The following is a 25627-nucleotide window of genomic DNA, read 5'->3' as shown; positions in this document are numbered from 1 at the left end:
AATAGCAATTTGAATTTTTTAACTGAAAAAGTCAGGAAAAAGTGAAAGACTTATATTTAAGAAATCGATCGATCATGCCTTTTGCTTAGCAATTGCTTAACGGTATGTGAAAAGTACAGCACTCTCGATGTGTTAATTAAACCTTCAGCTTCCCAATCGATTTTCTCACCAACAATGTTTTCAAATTTAAATTGTCTTGTCTTGAAAAATTTGTCTTGATACTGTGTGGTTCTGATTGTGAGAGAAAGCGCAGTATTCGCAAGCCGGCGGTCAATTCACGGGGATAAAAATCGCGGAGTGTACAGTGATAGTGAAGAATCTTGTCGTAAGTATTTATAAAACATATCTGAGGTGTACAAAAGTATTTTTTAGTGATTGTATTGTCTTTTGTTTGAAGGCGACGAACTAATTTTTTGTTACAAGCATCCCGAAAAATATTGTATCTTCACTTAAACAAAATATTCACTTCAGTAATTCCAGGTAGAAAATTAAGTTTGATTCGAAAAATGTATAATTTTTGTACAATCACAGAAATGATAGAGTAGGAAACGGTATTTGCGCATGTTGACGTTGAGCTCAACATAGTTTTTGTCGGTACACGCACTTTTGTCATTGTACTGATCGTACCATCGTCTGTTTTAGGTAGTCAAATCTTTTGTCTGTTTCAGCTAATCAAAATTTTTGTTTTTTCTTCAGTTAATGAAACCTAGGCTTTCGTCTTTTTGAGCTAACCAAACTTTTGAACTGTTTCAGTCACCTAATCACACCTTTTGACTGTTCCAGCTAACCAAACCTTTTGTCTGTTTCAGTTAACTAAACATTTTGTCTGTCTCAGCTAACCAAACCTTTTGTTTGTTCCAGCTAATCAAATCTTTTGTATTCCCGATGAAACTTTTTTCATCAACATTTCAAGCGATTTATGCTATGATTTCCGGCATCATCAATGAAGATAAATTATGTTAAAATCGAATTGAATTGTGTAAAATTTCTGATCGGAGAAGTATCTCACCTCAAGTGGCTTGAAAGAGTATCTTTTTTAAGGCAAAATATTTTCCCGATCAGCAATTTTCATGGCACGTCCCAATTCGATTTTTGCAAGACCTATCAAGGGTCTATTGACAATTATGAGGATTGTAGCAGAAATTGATCTCGATGTTGGTAACATAAGTTACATCGGAATTACTTCAGTTCGTATTTTCAATGCATCCCAATAAGTATTTCCGACGTAACTTAATTCTGTTACCAACATTAGTTTAGGTGTTTTGAGTATTATTGTGTACGAATGATGCGATTGGTTTATTCGTCGCGTACGGAAAAGTGCTTGTACAGAGACTTAATATAGGTCAACGTGTTGACCATCGAATATGCTATTAAAATGTAAATCTTGTTTTGAAAAATATTAAGCAAATTCATTCGTCTTAAAGAATTCGTCGAAAAGTAGAACCGATGGTGCACAAATCAAATGTATACGTACGGCTTATGCAAAAGTGACAGCCGTATGAAGACATAGTATAAAAACTTCAATTTCCACTTTGTCCCCTTTCCAGAATTACGTCGAATATTGAGAGTAGGTAATATTAGCTACATGGTATTATTAAGATATTGAAAACAATGAAGTGAAAAAAATGATAATTGTGTGAAGTTAAGTGACCGTGCGATTAATATTGCTTGGAATTAGATCTTTTTTTTTGTTGATTGACCATTTTCTACTCTTTAAACAAAACTTGAGTTGTCTACTGCAGTGTTTCTCTCAAAATTTATATGTAAATATTGTATTCGATACATCATTTTGGTCGAGTCCAAAGTTTCACCTTGACGAACGGCAAATTCGCATTCATAATGGATCACCGGGCTAGTCGAATTCGCGGGTAATGTCATAGCGGCAATACATGCGCAATATAGACTTTCGGCCAACATATGTACAGCAACCACTGGCCAACACTGAAACATAATAATATTGGAAGTGTATCTATGTATGTACTTGACGCGTAAAAGAAATTATTCAATAAAATATTGTTTTTTTCACTCCGTTATTTCAATAATTCGAACACTACCAGACCGTCTAAATCTATATTCTAATCAGTTTCAAGTACAGAAGAGCCGCGTTGATTGAGAACAAATCATTTGAATGTTATTTTAAATTTTGTCATTCGAATAACTCGAAAGCTACTGGCCCGAACAGATCCAAAATCTAATAAGTTCCAAGTTAAGAAGAAGCGCATCGATTTTATCGGATATGAAATCAATTGGTTGCACTTACGCCTATCCCGCCGTTAATCTGATAATTACTGGATAGATTCTGGAGACCTCAAGTCGTAGCGACCTTGAGAAAACTGAACTTTACATTTTCGGAATGTTAAAAAACGGCAAGTTAAAAGACGATCACGGCTTGTATTTAAATATCATCCTCATATAGAAGCTGTTGAAACGATTTCATGCAATTCTCGCTACGAAAGCTCATCGACCTTTTCCAACATGATCGTTGCAATTCCGGCAAATAGATTCATAAGGACTCCATGGATACAAATTACCATCGAGTAAAATTTACACACGTACAAGTAAGCATCACTTTATTTACTTATAGCGTGCATAGTGGAAATATTGTGAAAACAAAACTTACATATAATTACGATCAAAGACAAACAAGTTTCCTAACATAACTTAAAGACCTATGCGCCTAAAAAAAAAAATATATTCTATCTGTAATGATCAAATGATAATTTGGAAGTCATTAACCTCATAATTAATGACAATTATGAGGATTAAAAAAATGAGAGATACGCGCTGTCTGTTAACCTTTTTTCGACGAAAGCAGGGGTAGGGACTCGTCTCAAACAATGTAAGGTTTAGCACCCCTACATTTTTTATGCAGGGACGGAATCATTTAGCAGAGCTGTGTTGTCATGTAAGAGATTGTCTGTGATATTTTCAATTATTGTAATTGGAAATACTTTCAAAAATAAGGACGGGAATGACTGTGTGTAGGTATTTACAAAAAAACATGTCGTTCACATATATTTATATTTATTGACAATTATTGTATCAGAATCAGACAAGTATTATTCATTCGTTTCTAAGTTGATGCATGTGAATGAAAAAAATCAGGATTGATGTCTGAAATAACAGGTGTTATAAAAAAATTATATGAGAAAAAAAATTATAATAATCGAAAGTAAGGAGCAGGAAAGAAGTGACAGGATGCACGTAGCTATTATCAGTTCATAGCAGTTACTGTGTGAAACACTTTGCCAACAAATGAATCAAGTGAATCTCGGAGATATGGTTCGAAATTTTGAAACTGTGTCATTGTTCATACATCGAGTCATACGTAGTAGGAAGTATATTGAGTGTAACTAACTACTAAATGCTGAAAACGATCAACTGAAGATTTCATAGTCATGTACACAGTTGAAAAGGTTTAAAATGGTGCAAAAGTAATGCAATTATTCCGCTTGAGCAGCTAATAAGAAAATAAAATTAAGATTAGTTTGCTACAATCTTACATATCTATGGACATAGTCCGAGTCACAAGATTTAGAGGCCACAGACACGTGCCGCCAGGAGTTGTAGACGAAAAACGAGTCAACAGGGCGGGTAACTAATTCTACTTAGAAAATAATGTTAACGCAATGGACTGAATTTAAATGTTGAGAAATAGATTATAATTTTAATATAATTCCAGTACAGGTGTAAAGACTTGATGAATATAAATTAGACACAAGATTTTTCCAAGTTATTGTATTATTTCTTGGAGTACCTGCAGGTACACAGATGTCAGACGCCTTTACATTTGCGAGACGGACTCTGATCTCCGAAAGTGGATATGTGAACCTTGGTTGCCGATTCAATCGCTAAGAATGCAATTTTGCTATGATAACTGTGTCAGTTTTGAAATCATTTCATTATTTTCATATTCAACGGAGAGTAGACCACATTAATGATTGCTATATGTGATATTGTTTCATGTATGAACTACACGATCCTTCACTCGGTCTCACGAAAATGTGAAATATAGTACAGTTCTTTACCGCGCAAACCCAGCAACCAAGGTACCCGCATATCAGAAACAAAGTACAAAATACACTGAATTCGTACTTTGGTAATAAAATACGCGATGTCCGCGACGAATATAAGATAGACCCATAATATTCAATGCTGGCTGTCGTGGAATCATTTCAGCATTCTGCTCGAGTGGTTCCTATCCATACGCCCCATAACTACTTTACTAATGTAAACACCTTACGGATTCTACTGCTATCTCAAAAATTAGGATTCTTCGTTGACATGCACACAATAGAATGGCGCGTAATTGATTAAAGCCATGTGGCAACTTAATCGGCTGTGACTGCTATACACCAAAATGTTTATAAAGTTATATATTTTTAAATTCGAGCCTAACTGTTAGCAAGGCTGACGAATCGAAATTGACAATATAGATGGTCAAAATAGTATTACTTTTACTTCATATACAGGTATCACATTACAGCATAAAATAAAATAAAGGCCTGTGTCATATTATATTGTTCATATCAGTAAAATTTATGCCAATAATAAGCACGCTGCTTTTAAATCTGAACCGTTTCGGAATGATATACTGCAACCTACATATGAATGATCCTGATGCTTTCTCAACTAGCACTCTGCCTTCGATTTAGGAAAGAAACAAAATACATTATAAACGGAGAATGGCTAAATCAAGACAATTGGTATCTTGTGAATTGCGGTAATGTGCATGTTATTTTGAGATAACTATAGAATCCGTACTCATGGATGTGTTTAATTAGCTTGCGAGATATTTCGATTTCGGAAGCACGGTTCAATCTGGTACCGTATTTCACGATGGACGATGGTACTCCCATGGTTGTAAGAGAAGTTGCCAGTTAGCCATGGCCACCAGATCAGGAGGTGACCGTTTGATTTTGGGTGGGGGGGTACATCTTGATGTACCACGCGAGTCGAGAGTAGAACCAGCGGCGCATACGCGCCGGCTCCTATACGCCTCAGACCCACGGTGTCCAGCCCTCGTACAGTAGAGCCAGGTTCTCCGAGCTTTGGGCCTCCCGAATCACATACTCTACCTGCTCGGCCGGTGTGTACCGTCGTGACGGGTTTGCGTCACGCCCCTCAAGTTTCATGCGAACTCTGCGCCACACGTTCAGGGCATATGCGTTTCTCTCTTGCACAGCTGCGAAAGTGTGAAGACTTCATTACAATTTCGAACAGACACATCAAATGAAACAGCAAGAAATTTGACAAACTACATATACGAATATAATATGTGAATTTTGAAATGTAGAAATGTTATATATACTACGTGACAATGGAGCCATGACAATTAGAACAAACCTTTGCCAGTTGTAGGATCTCTAGCCAACGGAACTCCTTTTCTGGGACTGAAGCATACACTGTCCTGTCTCACCAGTTTTGCCTTCTTGTTAAACGGTACTTCCTTGTCAGTCAGTTTGGTTGAGTTCGCAAAGTTGAGAAGTTCGTCATAAAGAGACGGTGTTTGCACCTCCAATTGCTCTAATTCTTCTCGTATGGAAAAAGCATTCAGTGGGTCGAGTCCATCAGATTCAAGATCTTTAACTGCTGATGAAATTCTTTCAGTAAATGAACGATAACTCATAAGATAGTCGCGCAGTCCGGGAATATTCTCTTGTTTTGCCATTGTCTTCAACAAGCCTCTCACATCCATCATTAGCCTGTGGTGTTGACCAATTACACTTTGTAGACGTAATACCTGTTCCCTGAGTGAATCATGTGCTGCATACAGTAATTCTTGTTTTTCCTGCAATTTTTTCTGAGTTTCCACAATCACTTCTGAAATTAGCTTCTCTGCCTGCCTCAGCCAGCTAGCATCGACGTTCCCATCCAAGTGCAATAATTCTATTAAACTCTCTTCCATTGGTGTAACACCTGTCGTTAAATTAGCTGTTAACACGCAACTCTTTTCCCAATTCTTGATCAATGTCATAAAATTGGAATCATTCGAAACACTCTCTGACGTTCTTGTTCTGAGAGCTTCATAGTGAAGTATAGAGTTAGAGGTGTTCACAACCACTGCAGCTAAGTTATGCTGGCGGGTAAGTTTATCCCATGACGTTGCCACTGCATTGTCAAATGCAGCCATTACTTCACCCAGTGCCGGATTTGCACCTGCTGCCCATTTAAGGCGCTGTCCTGCACTTGATACCAAATTCTGTTGTTGTTCCCTTGCCTCACATACCCGGGATTGTAGATTCGACAATGCTGCAGCGGTTTTTCGCATATCTAGCATGAAAGTTGGACGATCTGAAAGGATAAAATAAGTTCCATGAGTTCTGGTTATGTAAGTTAATGATTGTGATTGGAACAAGAAGTCAAAACTCACTTAGAGGTCCCATAGGATTTATTGTTGAACCGACTATGATACTATCCTCATGGAGCCAATGATGGGCAGTCAAATGCAATTGGATTCTTTGAACTGATGCTCGTGCGACATCCACTGCCTGTCTTGCTAATCTCACACTCTGCTTTTTCCTCCAAGAACTCTCAAGGGAGCTACTAGAAGCACTGGCCTGCGCTAAGACTGAGCCCGTAAAAAGACCTCTCTTCAACGATAAGTCAACAATTTTACGACAGAGTTCTTCAAGTGATACCTTGCTCTCAGCGCCAATATCTCTCTGTTCTATTTCAGTCGTTACGTTGAGTCCCATGCGCTGTAGCAAATAACACAAAGCAATAGCCAAGGTTTGCGTCGTAACACCGAGTAACTGCCTCGAAACGTAATCGGCTGTAAATGTTCTAACAGGTTTGTTCAATCTTTCGTCATCAAATACATTAGCGGGACCACCCTTGAAAGCGGCTCCAGTGTCACGGCACATCGCGAAAAACTCGCGTATAGTCTGAAGTCGTTTTATCAAAAAGATATCTTCGATAACTTGGCGTGCCGCATCATTGAATATTGGTGAGGCCATTTCCTTTGCTTCTCTTATTTGATCGATCTTTTTCCAGCTAGTGGGAATATTCAGTGTACTAAGGGTAGCGACCAAAGCATTTCCCTCCATCTGCAATTTCTCAAACAAACCATTGAAGCCCATCAGTAGCATCTGACCAGGAGTCAAGCTCTCTTCTTGATTTGGGTCGCGGAGCTCTGCTGGTCGTGAAAGTAGGGTATCAAATCTTTGCCGTATACTGGCAACCAAGTCACGGATACCAGCATGTGGACTCTCCATTTCCATAACAGTAAACCTGAGATGCATCTCGAGCTGGGCGAGTATTTCTGCAGTCGGAAGACTGGTAGATACAACATCCTCTATTTCACTGACCATTACCATAACAGTTGGTTCCTCTGTAACAACTGTCTTCATTGCCTCAGGTAAAATGATGGTATGAAAATTATAGTTCAACTCCTGTAAACCTCGGTATATGGAATCAGCACTCTGCAGACATTTGAGTATTAGCGGAATTTTTGGATCGTTATTGGATTTGTGGGAATCAGGGATGAGTGTTACCAGTTCGGCAACAAGCGAGGACATCAAACACATCTCATCCAGAAACCAATCACCCTCTCTGGATGTAAGATCCACCAGGCAGTCGCCAGCGCATTTAGCCGCGCCCTCCATCATAAGATATCTTTTATTTAATGCGCACAGAGCTGTTATATTTACGCACTCCAGAGCCTTATCTGCCCCCTTTTCACGTCTCAGAAACGCACCAACCTGTAGTTTTGAATCAGTATAGGCTTTCTCTACAATACCCAATACACCAGGTAATTCTTCAACCACCATTCGTTCACATGCTTTTTTGAACCTCTCGTTTGCATTACTGAGAACTGATTGTAACTGATATGAAAACGTCACAATGTGCTGTACTTGGGGATTGTTTGCTGTTATTGGGGCAAAGCTGGCTTCAAACTGTGACATTACCTCGTGGCAGACCTCGACTGAACGGGTAGATAACAATGTGTTAGACCACGCATGATAGGCGACAGACCTGTGACGCGACATTATACTTATGGGGTAGAGGCTACATATAGCTGAATATTGACTGAGAAGGTCAAGACAGTTCCGTATCAGTAGCGATTGTTGGGTAGCTAACTGAGCCAGTTCATTTTCGGATTGTTCGCAGTGAATAATCATTTGACTTTGGCCAGCGTTCTGTAGAAATTCCTTCACAAGATCGAAGACGAGATGGTCCTCAGGGGTTGTTGGGACTCCAACCTCCGCTAGCCACTGTCCAAGTTGAGGACCCCGAACTGCACTCAAAGCAATCTAATAACAAGTATACAAACACATGTTATACAAGGTGTTGGACTCCTGCATTCAGTAAAAATCCAGGTATCCTCTCAACAAAATGTAATCGCTTTTCGAAACTAAGAAAATTATATATTCTCGTCATTATTTAGAACTAAATATTATTACTTTCTCTACTGACTGAATTTCATTCATACTTACTTAAGGGGAAACTTGTTTGAAATTTTAAACGAAAATCGGTTTTTTAATCCTTACAAGATTAAAAAAAGTCGTATAAAAATCCGTTGAGGAATTTTTATGTTAATATTATATGCATTGAAAAAAAGTTTCAACCTCCTACGATGGACATTTATGCCCAAGGAAACTTTTTAAGAAGATTCTGACCACAGCTGAAAAAAATTCCTCGCTCGTGCACTTTCATTGCAAGAGGTTGAAACTTTGTTTCAAAGCCTACACACTACCATGATCTAAAAATTGCTGAAAGGATTTTTTTTTACGATTTCTAGTAATAATTTTCACAATTTCACCTAAGTTTCCCGTTAAATTTTTAGAATATAAAATACGTACAGGATGTATTTGAACGCAATATGATACAAAACAATTTGAAAAATCAGAGTAATGAAAAATTTATTAAACGCACATTGTGCATGTTAATGTGCTTTCCACACTCCTCGATTTTCTCGACCAAACCAGACTTCGCCCGGTCGCGGGCATCCCTTGCCCGCTTGAATGCGGCGTATCTCTTGACAACCGAATAGAGAGCGTGGGTGCGTCCCATGGCCTGAGCCTCCTTCACCAATGCTAATTCTTGGTGCCTGTCCTGTAGTAGGTCTTGGCATTCTCGTGATGCCGCGGTTGTCTCGATCCAGTGAGTAAGATGCCGTCGCAGCAGTGGAAACACCGCCACAAGCTCATCCCTGAGTCCATAACAGTATCAAATTCCAAAATTAGACATTACAACCACATGAGTGATATTCATATAAGTAATTATTTTTTATTATTGTATTTATAGTCAAGCTCGTAATTTTATGACTAACGTTGAGCAAATTCGGGCGCAAACTTCATTGCAACATGAATCTTAAGATCTAGCAAAATGCTGACTATTTACTCGCGTCATTGCGTATGATCGTGCAAACTGTTGTCGTAATGGATGTACTCCAATTATAACCGAAAAAACTTACGCGGCATTATTAGAATAATGTTATTCCCACCAGGGGGTTAACTATGAAGTAGTTAAATAACAAGATTAGGATCTGTTTTGTGGACTGACCTGTTAGCAGTCCATTCTGCGCGCATCTCGGCCGCTCTTACAGTAAACATCGCCGTAGTCATCTCTTTTTCCAACTGCTTTCTCCCTATGCCAGTGCACCTAGCTCGTGCTTGACATGCACCGTAACTTGCGATGCTTGTCTCTGCACCGGCTCTCCAATCCACCAGAGGATCGTAAACGAACGCTTCAAGGAGCGTAAGCAGGGTCTCACGCCCACGTCGCATTACACGAAGCGTGTGTTCGCACGCGAGCCTGAATATACCCTGGACAAGAGCGTAGCGGAACATTATTACGCTTTCGGGACCATCCATTCGCTCAATTAGAATAATTTGATCAGAATCAGAAAAACAAAGTGAGAAAATAATAACGCTATTTCAGACTCCGAGAAGCCGAACGTCGGAAAATGCACTGACAAGTACCAATTTCCGCAATAGTTTTTTTTTAACACTTTTCGTGATCACGAGCCCGTTTACTATCCACAAACCGTTGTTGTGTAGTACACTACACAGATTGATCGGATTTGTAATCTGGTATTTAGGTGAGAATCGGACAGGTGGTGGTAGGGATGAAACGTTAAATCGCTCGCTGTATTATATCGCAGGGTGATGCTCCAGGTAACGGACTATAACCCCGACTAGTTTGTTGCAGTCGCTCTCAGGGAGAAGGTGCTTTTTTAGGACAGTATTTTGAATACAGAGACAAACGGAAGTGAAAAGAAACGGCAAGACCAATTGAGTTGATAAAAACTACAACAATTACACAGTTTTAACTTTCTCAATTCGCACCGTGGTTCGCACACAAGTACATAAATGGTTTCACATCTCAACTATACACTCCCGGCGTAAATATCTAACACATGTAATATCTTGTATGTGTGTATAATGTGTAATTCCGATTGTATATAAAGCATGAAAATTATCGGAATAATTTCATTCATTACAAGAATTAGTTATATTTCTGAAACGAAGTAAAATAATTTTAGAGCTAAGGGTTGCACTAACGTATAATGCATTTATTTGATCATCGGTTGTTTCGAGGAAGGTAGAGGTGGTGACAAAAAACGTGAGGATAACGATATTGAACCTCGCATTTTGCAATACGCAAAAATGTATACGCGTATAATGTTATGACACATAATAATTGCATTGTCGTTAACGATGCAAGTGCCAGCATTTGTAGTAGATATTCATTATAGCGCTTGAAAGGGGAGGTGGTTCTTATCGGGTCGTTGTTGGTTCGTGCCAAAACATTTTTACGCAAACACATCAACTGATAACCGTTAACCCATCGTTCACCAAATATTGATTGCAACATTTCAGAATATACCTCTTTTCTTCGTCACGCGTGCAAATATTTCTAGTATCCGTAACGGTTTTCGACTTGACGAAGAACAGTTGAAACTGTTATGCAATTTACATACACCAGTGTCATTTCGATGAACGCGACGTTTGGCTTAAACCAAACCAGATGTTCGTGAAAATCTGATTATTATATTTCAAAAACGTTTACTACAAAACTTGCATTTCGTAATCCACAAAGACTTTCCTTGAAAACAAACTGAATCTCGAATAAATATTACGAAAATTCGGTCGAAAACCTACGGCTGGTTCATCGCCCGATGGGCCTCATTAATGTTTGACATTGTTATTAACTTCAAATTTTCGGCAAACGGGAAATCAATGATTGAATAAATAAATGAATGGTAATTAAAAATGGAATATACATAAAATTATGAGCATCTGATCGGGAATTCAAACCACGACGCCAATTCTCTTATGCCAAAGGTTGTCATTGCCGCGCTGGCAAAGTTTGAAGATACTGATTTGTCGAGTTTTGAAGTTTCTGAAACCGTACTCACAAATACCTTTTGAAAATGTGGCCCATTACGAACAAGTGGTAACATAAAATACAAAATCTGCAAATTTTTGTGATTCTTGTAGCAAGTATATGCAATAACTTCAGGTGGCGATGAATGAATATGGTTATAATGATATATGATTTCTTCGTAACAGTATGTCATTCTGTGTTTTGTGTATGTTTTATTCCGTTTTACAGGCGTTCTATCCAGAAACTGTGTTGCTTGGAGGCATTTACCTTGGGATTAGCATCCAGCTAATAGTCGAAAGAAAATTTACACTTCGGGATTATCTTCGGTGGTAGCGTGCACGAAGAAGGAGTTGTGTGTGATCTTAAGGACCTGCACGTGCGCCCAGTGAATTTATATCGTTTGACGGCAAATGTAAATAAGTCGAATAATTACCAAATAATCAATGTGCTAACAGTTTGATGAAAATCCTTTGTTCATTCGTATGTATATTTATAATATATATCATTATTGTGCTTAAAAATGGAATCGTCGTGTATCGTTGGCTCGATTTCAATGAACAACGTAATATCCAATTATGTATACGAATCAAAATTCACTTTCCGTGAATAATGTGATAAAAACAACAAACACCGTAACAAGTAATCACAACATCAACCGTAACACAAATAGTATTGATGCAATGATATTAATATTTCAAATATTGAAACGAACGAAATGTACGAGAATTTTTTCGCAGGTGTAACAGAGACGGCAAAGGACGGCTACATGCATGTCATTCAGTAGCCACATGGTCTGGTCAATAATAGATGGTTTGCTCTTCGTGATGATAATATGTGGGAACGTCCTAACGATACTAGCGATCAGGCTGAGCCGACGTCTGAGGAACGTAACATCGAACTATTTTGTTCTGAGCTTGGCAATTTCCGATTTTCTGGTAGGTCTATCGCTGCCTTACCACCTCGCATTTTACGTTCTAGACCATTTGAGCCATGTGAAAGTTGCCTGCATCGCAAGATTTGTTTTCATAACCCTCGCATGTTCCGCGAGCATATACAACTTGATCGCTATTGCGGTAGACAGATACATATCAATCGTCCACCCCATGAAGTACACGAGATACATGACGAGGCGGGTGGTTTACACAATCATAACTATAGGTTGGATAACAGCGATTGGTATTTCAACCATACCAACATACTGGAATTGCTTTGACAACGCCGGTGCAATTTGCGAGATGGACACTATCCTACCCAGGTACCATAATTAATTTCACTGTATTGTGGAAAGATTCCACGCGAATCATACGCCCATCGTTTCGTGGTCGAGTAAATTTGCGAAACTTATAAGTAAGCGTCAGATTTGGAACTGTAACGGTTTAGTGGATTTTTGCTTATTGTTTTTATAGATATTACACGGTTGCTGTACTGACACCAATGCTCTTCCTTACGTGGATTGCAATGTTCATAATATACTGGCGGATTTGGAGGGAGGCTAGCACTCATGCTCGAAGATTAAGAGGCAACACTTTGTACAACGACTCAGCGAGCGATTGGAAGAGCGTCCAGGTAAAACAACAACAACAAAACTTGTTTATGTTCATCCGCTGTGAATCACACCCTCTCTGTATGAATCATATACTACCGGCATGTTCCATCTAACAAGACTTGATTATGAAATGAAAGATTCCTTGACCTGTGGTACCAGAAATGAATCCGTGAATTCCAGTGTTTGCGAATGAAATATCGGACATGAGAGGTTTCAAGTCAATATAGTGTGGTCGGATTTAATTTTGCCAGAAAGAGCGGGCGTTGTTTCTGCAGATATCGGTTCTACAGAATTTGTTCCTACGGAGATTATTTCGACAAAAACGTTCTTATGAAAGGATTGCGTGTTGTGGTTACGGAAATAGCGTTACTTATTCTAACATTTAAGATAACCACAAATCACGTGAATGCAGTTTTCAAACGAATGATTCTGAACTTGTTTAAATAATTTTTCTGTAGAAACGGTCCTCTTCTTATGAGTGCAGCATTTTTGAGATTTTGCTAGTAATGTCTGATTTTAGATAGGGGACACGTATTTTGGAATTAGCAGCTACTAGAGAGATCAAAGACGAATTCAAAGACGTGAAATTATTATTTTTTCTATTTTTTTGAAATACCGTTTTCTTTTATCTCAAGTTTCACACTGATTCATTGTTTTGCATCCGTGGTTAAAGGATTGTGATCATAATTTATAATCGTAATCAAAATTTTTCAATGAGGGTGAGGGACAATAGATATTTGCAGAAGCTGAGATGGAAAAAAAACTTGAAAAAAATGATCATCTTAAATTTTCAAAGAAACAAGAATCTTTTTCCACGTCTCTGAATTCGCATTTGTTCTCACTATCAGCTGCTTATATGCAAAGTACGTGTTCCCCATCCAAAATCAGAAGTTACTGCAAAATCTTTAAAATGACACATTCCACAAGTCGACAATATCAGCATCAACTTCCCCTAGAAACCATACAAGTTTTGTACAAGATTTCCTCTTGCATCTCTTTCGGTTTCTGACATATTTGCCTGGGGTGATTAAAAACAACCACCCTGTACCATAACACATTTGCAAAACACCTTTTAGTTACACCTGTAGTAATTCTTAACTGTGTACATTTGATAGCTCGTAGCTCGGCATTAGTGCTTAATTCGAACGAATTATGTCATTTATATCCGGCTGTCTAACATATATCCTTTGAAACGTGATGCGAGTTACGTCCCTTCAATCAGGACTTATCAATATCGTCATCTCACGCTTCACAATGTGTACCTACATACCTATGGGGCTTTCCACACTGAGAAAAAAATACAAGTAACGGGTTGAGGACACTTTTCACCATATCCATATTAATTTAAACCATATTTCACCATATATGCTGAAAATTGTCCTCAACCCGTCACTCAGGGTGAAAACATACCGTTAGAAATGTCATCGTGACCATAAAATTGATAAAAACAACCATATCTTGGGTAAGTCAAAACCAGCAATCAAGGGTTGATGTCCTACACAACCATGCATGTACCATATTTTTTCTCTCGGTACACATGGAATCGGACATTTTGAAATTGAATTTTTGATTTGCTTAATTCTTTTTATTTCAATCTGCCTTTTAAGCTGAGCATTCCTGATTCTTTCGACATTTATATCTCAATTTGTTCATCAGTCATGGAATTGTAAAAAATTTCCTGGTTTAACTTTTCAGATGGATGGAACTCAAGAAATAAAAAAGATATTGATAAACTTCAAAACACGTTTTTCTCGTCTTGAATTACAAATTCAATAAAAAAATAAAATTTAAAAGTATTATATCTCTTTAAAATCATTAACTTATTTGATTTTTGAATCAAAGCAAACTTTTTTTTGAAATCATGGTCATGTTTTATTTCATTGCAACAAACAGCCTGAAAAGTGATAGTTACTTCATAAATTTTAAGCCAAGTATCATTATGAATTATAGGGATATTATGAAGGATCATTGTGTGGAATTATCAATATGAGCCAATCTCCCATTACAATGATATAAATTATTTATATCTACATTTAATTAAATCAATATATAAATTAAATTAAATTTTGAATTGGTAAAGTCTAATTTTATAAATACGGCATCACTATATAAGATAGGCCCATAATGATACTTGGCATCAAATTCATGAAAAAAGGTGAACCAGAAAATTTAAAAAAAATTATAACTGAAGTACAAATTGGGACAAAAATTTTGAAAAAATCAGAAATCCTACTTGCAATAGGCATATTGTAATAAAAAAAATAAGCAAATTAAAAATTCTTCCTTGAAATATTGTCCGATTTCACGTAGAATGGCCCATATGTATTTCCTAATGCATATTACCCTAAAGTAAATAATTTACAGTATTTGTAAATACTTGTATTCACGAATCTTTATGATAATAATAATTTTAGGTAGTTTTGCTCGTCCTGGGATGTTTTTCAGTATGTTGGCTACCATACCTGATAGTGGCCTGTACGCGGGCTTATGAGTGGCAGAACAAAGCATCACCAACATTGTACAAAGCAACGTTTTCTCTAGCAATGGCGAACAGTGGGATGAATCCGATTATTTATGCATGGAAAAATGCAAATTTTCGAAAGGCATTCAACAAGTTGTTACATTTTGAATCACCAAACTGCAACGAGTTTAATTCAAGCTTGAAGAACTACTTGAGTAAACAGAAGGAACTTAGGAAGAAGGAATTAGGCGGTGTCGATCCTGCGATTCAGGCCGTGGAAAACCACGGAATTAAAACAATATGTGGCAATTACTCTTTCGAAATGGAAGAAACGGCAACGATGACAACTGTATAAATTACCTGTTACCGAATAACTTTTTTAAGAAAATCTATTCGGCTGGATATTTACTGAAATTTATCACCAATCACCATAATTAAACACAAAGTTTGATAGCTCATGGTAATCCTATCTACGCCCTGAAGTGGGACATAAAGGCCAAAATGACAAGGTACACTGATGATTATCAGTGTTAAAATATAACACCTAACAAATATGTATCTACTTAAGAGTAACACATCTCTCAGTCACTCACCTCAACCCCTGTAACTCCAAGCGCAGTCTTGATGTTAGGAGTCATCCTGAACGGAACCTTTTCTGGCACTCGAAGAGTTTTTCCTTTCTCGAAGCAAACGTTGTAATCAATGTGAACAACTTCACCGGTATTCAGGTCTACCAACACATTGTCCAAGTGCCTATCACCCAGCCCAATTATATAGCCGATTATTGACATCACGGCAACCGAGTATGAGTAATTTTTTGTCGCCTGCCACCAGCTGCCAGGATTTATGCTGTTGCACCATATTTCCCTGAGGTGAAAATAATTATTTCAAAAAAAATTATGGTGTAGACGATTCTTGTATTGTTATAACACCATATCAATAACTGCTTACTTAGCCAACAAATCTTTCGGAGTTTCTGCCATCAGCTCTGCTAGGACTTGTTTTAATACTGGCAGTGGCCACTCTTTCCTGTTGTCCAGAGCAACACCTCTTTCTTTTAGAAGCGGAGCTAACTTATTATAAAACAACTCGGAGGGTCTCATCACAGCACCAGCAGCTCCTTTACCAGAGATCACGCTATCTCGTTGTTGCCATCGTTTGTAAAGGGCAAAAAGCGGTGTCACACCATCGACCCACTGTATGAGTCCTGACCTAGGTCCTAAGGGTATAACAGAATAGTGGCGAGCCCGGTATATTCGTTTGGTGTCATTATTCTTTGACATCATTGTGTTTGCAATACCCAAAAATTGCATGATGCGCTCGTCAAGATGTAGATCTTCTAGGCCCTTAAAAAGGTATGTGTATACATGGCCATCTGACCCATGAAATATAAGCTTTTTTGGCTTCGTTTTCGTTGGTAGTATTTGCACATTAATGTCTACTGACTTGATAGTTACTACTTTGTTATCAACTGATAATACACCAGGCATTGGGATACCCGTATCCTTGAGATTTGCCAAAACTGGGCTTATATCTGTCATCTTCAAAGAATAAGCACCTCGTTTGTGGGCCTTTTGCGTAAACTTAGCTTGCAATTGTTTTAATGATAGACCTGCATCTTGTGGTTTACCAGGATTCTTTGGATTCATAAGCTTCTTCATGACTTCGTCGATGTGCTCACCAAACTTATTCTGAAAATATCTTTCGTGTGGGGTTTCAGGTGGTACAGATGTAATCGCCAACAAATTTTCTAGTACGAATATAATTGGTTTGAGAATGATACGGTGTTTTTCAGCGATTAGCTGTTCTTTCTCGTCGGTTGGTAACGACGCGTTTTCCCTTACTTTACGGATCTCAATTTCCAGTTGGGCAAACCTTCTTGTTATCTCTGCATGGTGCTGAACCAGTGTTGCAAGCCACAACTCATCCCAGAGGAGCGTTATCCTTCTCAGTTCCTTAACCAATACTTGTACCTGATTAATAGTGTCTGGAATCTTTTTTGACAGACAATCAACCATCGGCATAAAGCACGAGTTCAAGATGTTTTGACCTTCATCATTACTGCCATAGCGCTCATCTTCAATGAAGTCTAATTCTGTTAGTGACGAAGTTGCTGCGTTCATCGCAGTCGTTGCTGATTCCATTTCCGCTGTGAGCGGATCCGTTGGCGCTATCGTTGTTTCATACCTGTCCCCTGATACTGCACCTACCACTGCAGGAAATGTTATAAGATGTGGGGAATGTTCAGCAACTCGGCACAGTAACTCGGCAACTCGAGTTCGTACGTACGCTTCTGGATGACTGAGCCGTGAGAACAATTGGGGAATGATTTCTTTCCATGGGCAGGTAGGTGTGCTGGATAATCCTGACTCCAGGACACCTTGAAGTTCAAGAGCATGTTTGACTACAAGACGAAGAATTCTTAGTGTGGCAGTGATGAGGGCACATCCATTAGGCTCGCAGCTTGCCAATTCTAAGTATTTGAAATACGCGTTAGCCGAAAGTTCATAGTAAGAGTAGACTCTTCTCTGCGCTTGCCGCCATATCTCGACCAACTTTCCAAGATGTTCAAGGCTGACATTGCTAAGTACCGCAACGTTCCGCAATTGATTCTCAATCATCTCTGACGTGTTCACATCGCTTGTATCGATGTCACCCTCATCCTCTGGGATCGTTTTGTTTTGACTAAGTATTGAAAATATCATATTCACGTCAACATCTGTTGTTCCAAGGGGTAGGAGGGAGCGTATGTTGGCTCGATCTGTATCCACCAACTGGCCAGAATTGGAGTTGTCGACAATTTTGCGCCCCCATTTGTAACACCATGCGGCAAATTTGCACCAAGCCTTAGGTAGATCTGGGCACTGGTTGACGCCAAGCTGTGCTAGCTTGCCGACGATCATGTCAGAGATGGGTATTAGATCTTTAGTTTCACCAAACAAATTATCCATCAAACCGTCATTATGAACTGCCTCGAATTTCAACAATTCCTCAAGCTGTGTATTACTGTTAATCTTTGTATCATCCTGCTGGATCCACTTACCCAGAGTCAACAAGAGTTTCGTCCCCATTTCCCGGAGTCCAACACACTGCTCCCCGTTGACTATTGCTTGTGATATTCCGAGGGCAGTCCCACTGCATATTCTTATGGCATTCTCGCCACTTTCCATTGAAAATAATATTTTAGCTACCTCTTTGAACGCCCTGACATTGTTTTTTGACCACTTCACGTGTATTGGACCATTTAATATATTCGTAGTTAGATCATCAAAAGTAACATTTATCTTTCCATTCACATCAAGAAATTCGTAATCCCCCTTGAAATATTTCACGATTTCACGTTTAGCCAGATTAAAATTACACTCTTTTCTTGCATTCCTAACCACGTTCAAACGTAGACTAGCCAATTCCGTGCAACAAGTGCGGCCTGCTCTCGCAAAGTAGTCTGACCACCATAAAACTTGTGTGAGGATATTTGAATCAAGGTAATTTATTTTATCTGCCCGGTATAATTCAAAGGCGTTGACATTCTTCCCTGAAATAAGAGCAGTAAGACCAGCTGCAGAATACTGGACCATTAAGGCATCACTCAGATATTCGGCAGGCAGACTTCGGAGACTTTCACTCACAGTTTTTTCTGCAACTTTGCGACAATTCTCTATATCTTCATTATGGTGATCCTCAAATACATCATTCTGAATCCTTATTGCAATGTTGGTTAGCGTATTGGTACATTCGATGATTGTCTTGGTACAGCTCCAATTTGTTTTAGCCTCTTTGTCCAGAAGCGTCCAATCTGAGAGCTCTTCAATCAAGATATTTTCGTTTTCTTCGAATTTGTGCAGGCTCCTTGCTTGTTGTGGTACGACATTCTCAAATATCTGTTTATCGAGAACAGCATTAGCTGGATTCTTGAGAACTTCGCTCTCCTGAACCTTCCAAGCCTCCAATTCACTCCAATCACTCACAGCTCGATAGCACTTTGTTAGCTGTTCAAAGCAAAATGCAGCCACTTGGACATCTCTGTCAATCTTTGGTGCAGTATTGGTGGTTTCATTGTCAGATTGGCTGGACCACCAGCAACTCTGCTCCACCAATATATTTTTATAGCCATCAATTGCAGCCTCATATCGACTCGCAGCTTGATCGGTTGCAGCCTTCAACCAAGTGAACTTCTTTTCCTTATCCTTAGTGTAGACGTACAATCCCTGAAGCGCCTCAGCTTCACCAAGCTTCACCATAGCCTTGGTTGTGCACAGAACTGCTCTCTCAAACTCAGTGCCCTGAGCATTTTCAGAGTTTGAAATATCCTCCATTAGCCTTTGTCCATTCCTTAGCACGTTCGCAGCCATGCCAGCATGAAGAGACACAACACATAAGGCCAACCGTATGCGATTTAACCACTCTCGACATGTTGATTTGTTTGTGTGGAAGAAAGTTCGTACTGGTTTAGAAAGTGGTAGCAATGCCAGTGCACAACCCTCACTTGCGTTATGGATTACTCGTTCCAAGTGTTCAAGAAACTCTATCAGTAACCTGACACGATTATGTTCGTGCAGGGAGTACTCAAGCCCACGCTCATCTTTTCTTGTTACTTCTGTATGGCAAGATATTTCACGGGCTAGTGTTTTCAACGCCCCCTCAATGGTGGTAAATGTTTCCTGAGGTTTTCCAAGCGGAGTGCGAAGCTTGTTACCAACACAATGCTGGGCAGCTTCGAAACCACCCCAAAATAGTAAGAAACTTCGATTGGCTAATGCCATTTCGTAAATTTTTTCAATTGCTTCGTTCTCGTGCCTGTGAATGTGAGAAAAAAAAAATAGAAAATGCACTATTTCGAATACTGATGAACGTCATCTCATGGAAAAATATTCAAACATTAGGCTGTGCTATTGCTTAGTCTTAAAATGGAGAACCTTACACAGATGGCCAACACAATGTGAATACTTCAGAAAGTGCTGTGGCATCAAGGTGATATTCTTGTAGTAGATAAGCCATGAAAGTACGGAAATGTTGTGCCTGCATCTCGCCGTTACTGTTACCTCGCATGTGTAACCGCTGTGATAATACCAAGGATTTCACAGTGTACCTATTGATGGTCTGAGATTTCTGGAATTTTATAGAAAATTCAGCATTTCCATGTGAAAAAAAAAAACTTCTATAGGTATTATGTACATTTGATGGTAACATGGTGTGCTAAATATTTTCCGGTCTGAAAAAAATATAAAGGTATGTACATTTTGTTTTTAACGCACCTTTGTCTCTGACACCAAGCAGGCTCGATTTAATTTTGGAATAACTATATCAAGTGGAAGGTTCATCAATAGTTGAGCATATTTTCGATGAACATTCGGATTGTGCGATGTAAGATGTAAAATAGCCAAGTCTATGAGATCAAGGTAAATTTGTTCTGGCCAAAATATATTTTTCACACTTGTGAGGACTTCAAAATTTTTGCCTACGGCCAGACTAATATCATGATTCGTTGTGTACCCACAACATATAAGGCTTGTTAAAATATTGTAACACTCCTCAGTCTTGTTTAAAATTCCAATATAATTTTCAGCCTGTATAAAAATCTCCTGCGTCCAATTAGCCAGAAGGAGCAACACTTTATTTGAAGTTGTGCTCTTGAAAGTCTTTGCAATTAGATGAAGAATAATAGAAAGATGGCCACTTGTTGGCGATGTAGTAGGCACATCTAATGTTCCAGGAAATATGTCTTTTGGTCGGTTTGTGTTCGTACCAGATATCAATACAGAACTTGAAACAAAGTGGTTGTATCTGAAAATAATATACTTAGGATGTCAAAAAGTAAATGGACATTGACAATAGATAGCAACTTGCTTGTATTCTCTCAACTTACCTTGAGCAGTGCGCGTAGAGTAAATAAAGCACTGTGTATTGGAGTAGTGGACTTCCCATAGCCAACGCATCATCATATGGCCGTAGACGGATGGCCAAGAGTTCCAAAATGCTCGGTTTCAAGGCCCACATACCGATTATAGAATTACTCGCATTTGCTGGAAAATTTTGATTAATGGGTTGTTGCGCCAATGTGATTCAGACGTGTGAAGCCCAGTTGACTATCAATAGACTGTTACTGTTATTTGACTCACCAATATCAGACAGAGCACGAAGTAGGAATATAACAACAAGCTCACTGTCTTTTCTCTTATATTTTACGTCAAATAAAGGATTTTCCACTACCAAATCATTAGCATTACCCACAATCAATTTGTAAGCGGTTTCAAGATCAGCTAATATGTATCTGTATGCTTCTTGAAGCAGAGGAATATTTTTGAGACTTAAAAGGCTGCGATAAACGCCGAGACTTGCATTTTGGATTGGTATAGAGTTTCTAAACCTCAGCTGTAAAAGAACAGAGGTCTGACCAAGCAGTTTGTGGACCAATTCTAACGGCAGGTTCGCAGAAACTTCTTTGATCACTTTGCCAATTATGTTAAGTGTCGAGACGATGGTGTCATCCCAGAATGTGTTGACCTTTTCCAATTGCAAATCTATGAATTTGTATAAAAGATCGTGATTCTTTGTTACACGACTTTGAAGATATCCAAGGAGGAGAAACGCACATTCGTTGGCAATAACAATTAACTCCTCTTTTTCCACTGATAAATCTTGGATCTTTTTTCCCTTTAAATCCGTAGACTTTAAAAGGTTTATCAACGACTGTTCCTTCTCCATTGATAATATTTCCTTCTCCGAACTTATCTTAGAATTTTTTCTATCGTTTCTTTTACCAACATTTAGCGACTTGATCATTTTAACAAGACTTTCTTCATTAATATCATCTCTACCAAGGTTCCTCAGAAGTATTTCAATGTTTTTTTGTGATAGGTTCATGCTTCTCATTGACCGTGTTAAACTTTCAGTATTTTCTCGGGTGAGTCCCAAGTTATTAACCCATGCTTCATTCCCGTCATCGAGCTCCACAGCCTTAACAACAGTTCTTAGCATTTTTGATAGAGAATCCGTTAAAAAAGACCACTGAACACTCGGCGTGAAATTCGGGTTCAGGTGATCGGATATGCTTTTAGTTACTGTATTAAAGACAGATATCAACGAAGTTATTCTGAGAATACATTCCCGAGGACTAGGCGATACATCACCTCCAGGGGAACTTGTACCCGATCCTGGTAAGGTTAGTTCTTCGTCATAGCTTTCCATATCTTCTAAAAATTGACCCAACAGTGTCAAACTGAACTCGAGATCACCGATCCAAAAATTGCGCAGTTTTTGTAAGCTTCGACTGGCGTATGCAACTACTTGTTTTTGCTGTGTTGAGTCAATGTGCCAACCAACAAGGATGTCAACAGTGTCACGAAAGTGGTTGGAAAACGTTTCTGGATAGGATTCAGTGAGTAGAAGGATCGCGTCCACAGTAGCAGTCAACAGATCGGGTCTATCAACATTCTCCAGGGTTGACTGGAGCTCTGACATCATGGGCTAAAATGATACAATCAAGTAAGTACTGCAGGAATAAAATTCATGTACTTATGTAGAACATTTATTATAATTTCAGATTTTTCATACAGAAATCAAAGTGGTTCTAAGTACTCAATATTTGACAGTGACGAAATTAGGAGGCTTTAAAATTGAGAGTATAAATATTAATTTACATTGCAAAGCAACTCTAAGACATGTCTAACTTTCCATTAGTAATAAAGGTGGCAAGAGTTTTGTTGGAACAAAATTTCCTGACTATGTCTGCCAAAAATTTGAGTATTGTCTAACCTTTTGCTACAAGCATTTACGAAACATTGAGTGGCTTTTATATTAAATATGCAAATTGAATATTATTAACAACAAGTTTACCTGAATTTACAACGCGTATTACAAAGCTAAATGATTAAGAGAATAAAAACAAGTAAAGAGCATGTTTTTTTTTCAGAGGAATGACGCAATTCTCATACTTTACGTAATTGACGAAATTTCCCGACTATTCCCAGTTTTCGCAGTCTTTCGCGACTCTAATAAACTTACAAAACCACTATTGATACTTTTGAATCGCCTTTGAAATTTTTATCTTATTAAATTCATAGTTGATTGTGCGGTTTCACAATTTTTATGAAGATCATACATCATGTAACATTACGCTTGTACTTACTACGGAAAATTCCTTCAGCTTAGGTGCTTGGGCATCCAGTTTGAACGTTTCAACGAAAGACTTGATGAGAAGACACTTGACATCGTCATTTCTCTCTAGGGAATACTTATTGAACACCCATTCCATGTATCTAAAAATAATTTTTGCTCACATCAGAGTTTCAACCAGTCCCCCCTTTTCGAAAAAACCTTTGGGCTTTGTCGATCATTTTTGAGCAGTAATTGTTGCAGATACATTGAATTAATTGCCAGTAGTAACTGAGAAACTGAAGGCCCACCGTTTAAAGTCTTGATCAACAACGTATCCAACCCGACCCAGGCATCTTGCTGCCTGTTGTTTTGCCTCTAAGCCTGGACCGGAGTGTAGAGTGTCTAGAAGGCTTTCGCAGATCAAATCCATGCTTCGGCGTACGTATCTCTGGTTCTCTGGGGCCACCATCACCTCTCGCAGTTGCTTACAAAGTCCCATGAAATTGTCGTAGTCATCCTCACGACATAAACGCCTAAGCAATTTAGATATTCTCGAATCTTCTAAAAACATAATCACCATAGCTTTTAGTCATGTTGTAGCTATTGACCCAAACTAAAACTAAGTAAATATTATGACAAAATAGGGTGGACATCGCTTATTCAATTGACTGATCTAAATGTAACTTACCATTTCCTCGTTTATCATCGTAATATTTATTTGGTGAGTTATCTTGGTTTTTCAGCGGTTCTTGAAACTTGGATCTAGACACAGGATGGTACCCAGCCACAGAGTTTGATTCTCGATCGGAAGGGGTTTTCTTAAACGCTCTACCCCTCGATCCGCCTCTACCTCGCTCTCCTGTACTTCCGCCACGAGCCATTCGATACTCATTTCGTGCTCCACTGCTGGTTCTGAAATACACATGTCGCATATGTTACTTGATACCTGAGACAAAGCAGTTTATTAAAAGGCTATCACATTCTTCTCTGATATACGTGCCTTGATTTAAACCTGGTGATGGCTCGATCAGAAGAATATCCCAAAGTTGAGTTTCTCTGGCAGATGAAGAGAGCTTGGCGTTGATTAATCGAGTCACCAGCACTATAACCAGGAAGAGTATTGTTGTCACCGTCTCCGTCCCCTTTTTCTTCGTTATTACTGTCAGAGTTTCCTACGTGCTCTTCCCGTAGCTCAGTTGTGACTTTGGCTCCACGTAGCTTGGTGCTAGCGTTCGCGTTACCACAGCTATTCATCACATCACTCTACCGTTGGTCGGCATGACCCATAGACCTGAACGACGCAACCTCTGGGTAATATTTACAGCCCTTAGTATATTTGAATAGGATTAGAGAACATTAGATATTGGGGTTGGACGTGATCGAGAGCGGCGACTGGAGCAGATTGCCAGTCACAGCTTGTCTAATTATCTCCAAATCACTTGCAGCGCACTCCAGTGATAGACATTGGACGCGTGCGTTCAAAGAAACGATGAAGTTGTTGGTGCAAGTAGCAACGGCCCCTGTTGTCCGTGGGCCTTGCAGGTCGAGCACGAACCAAAAGACCGATATATCGAGACTTATCTCGTGAACCGAGCGTTGTTTGCGATGCTGAAACTTGTATGTTCTGGCACCTTGATTCTATATATTTTTTATAGTCTTTCTCTTTTTAATAAAATTTATTATTACAGATGTTGTGCAATCGATCAGTCGTAAACGGCGTAACACAAGCGCACAATATGATACTGACGCCAATTTAACACCCAAGAGTGTACAAATTATTGGTCAAAGAGCTATTGGTGTACTACGCCATAACGGCTATACTCACGTATAAGTCACTCTCGAGTCGCGACCACGGTTTTATCGCGCTCGCGACACTAAAGCACTAAACGCTGACTTCGCGTCTTTCTTTAAACTTGTTTCAACTTTTTCAGCATCCCAGGTAGCATTCTGTCGCAAGTTCACGTTATGGTCGTCACGTGGTGCGTGCATGGCTCTGGCGGCAGACCACTATCTGCCTGTTTCCGCAGTTGTAGGAAGACGTGCGCATGTGTGCTTTCGACAGAAGCTTGCTGCAGATCATGCATGATTCTCGAAGGGTCTGCCGGCATTTACGAAGAGCAGAATGCACAGGTTCTCATCGGCAAAAAAAAAAAAGAAGAAAACTATATATTGCAAGATTTTCTCATTTA

At 38.9% G+C, this 25627-nt stretch overlaps 2 protein-coding genes across 14 annotated transcripts; one reads left to right on the top strand and one right to left on the bottom strand.

Annotated features, from left to right (window-relative positions):
- The first annotated feature begins 169 nt into the window (after positions 1–169).
- Positions 170–15895, top strand: LOC124298429 (D(2)-like dopamine receptor). Of its 10 annotated transcripts, XM_046750417.1 has the most exons (6): positions 10123–10375; positions 11563–11746; positions 12072–12269; positions 12493–12589; positions 12741–12900; positions 15295–15895. In XM_046750417.1, exons 3-6 carry the CDS (start codon positions 12167–12169, stop codon positions 15694–15696), a joined length of 762 nt encoding a protein of 253 aa, XP_046606373.1. In that variant the 5' UTR covers positions 10123–10375; positions 11563–11746; positions 12072–12166; the 3' UTR covers positions 15697–15895. The 10 variants fall into 10 exon arrangements, with proteins under 10 accessions (XP_046606368.1, XP_046606371.1, XP_046606372.1 ...); XM_046750412.1 differs by lacking the exon at positions 10123–10375 and adding an exon at positions 170–325 and having other exon boundaries at positions 12072–12589; XM_046750415.1 differs by lacking the exon at positions 10123–10375 and adding an exon at positions 9824–9859 and having other exon boundaries at positions 12072–12589.
- On the bottom strand, positions 3640–25366 carry LOC124298426 (serine/threonine-protein kinase SMG1). 4 transcript variants are annotated; one of them, XM_046750401.1, is made up of 16 exons: positions 24882–25366; positions 24439–24745; positions 24127–24350; positions 23747–23999; positions 23470–23599; positions 21461–22808; positions 21208–21364; positions 20597–21125; positions 20263–20450; positions 16293–20138; positions 15935–16208; positions 9508–9770; positions 8878–9154; positions 6374–8255; positions 5347–6294; positions 3640–5185 (listed from the first exon to the last, which is right to left on the bottom strand). In XM_046750401.1, exons 2-16 carry the CDS (start codon positions 24690–24692, stop codon positions 5001–5003), a joined length of 10758 nt encoding a protein of 3585 aa, XP_046606357.1. In that variant the 5' UTR covers positions 24693–24745; positions 24882–25366; the 3' UTR covers positions 3640–5000. The 4 variants fall into 4 exon arrangements, with proteins under 4 accessions (XP_046606357.1, XP_046606358.1, XP_046606359.1 ...); XM_046750402.1 differs by having other exon boundaries at positions 25264–25366; XM_046750403.1 differs by having other exon boundaries at positions 24439–24729; positions 25264–25366.
- Positions 25367–25627: the final 261 nt, after the last annotated feature.

The sequence above is a fragment of the Neodiprion virginianus genome, chromosome 2, assembly GCF_021901495.1.
Source record: "Neodiprion virginianus isolate iyNeoVirg1 chromosome 2, iyNeoVirg1.1, whole genome shotgun sequence".
Taxonomy (NCBI): domain Eukaryota; kingdom Metazoa; phylum Arthropoda; class Insecta; order Hymenoptera; family Diprionidae; genus Neodiprion; species Neodiprion virginianus.
This window is presented reverse-complemented; position numbering and strand designations above follow the sequence as displayed.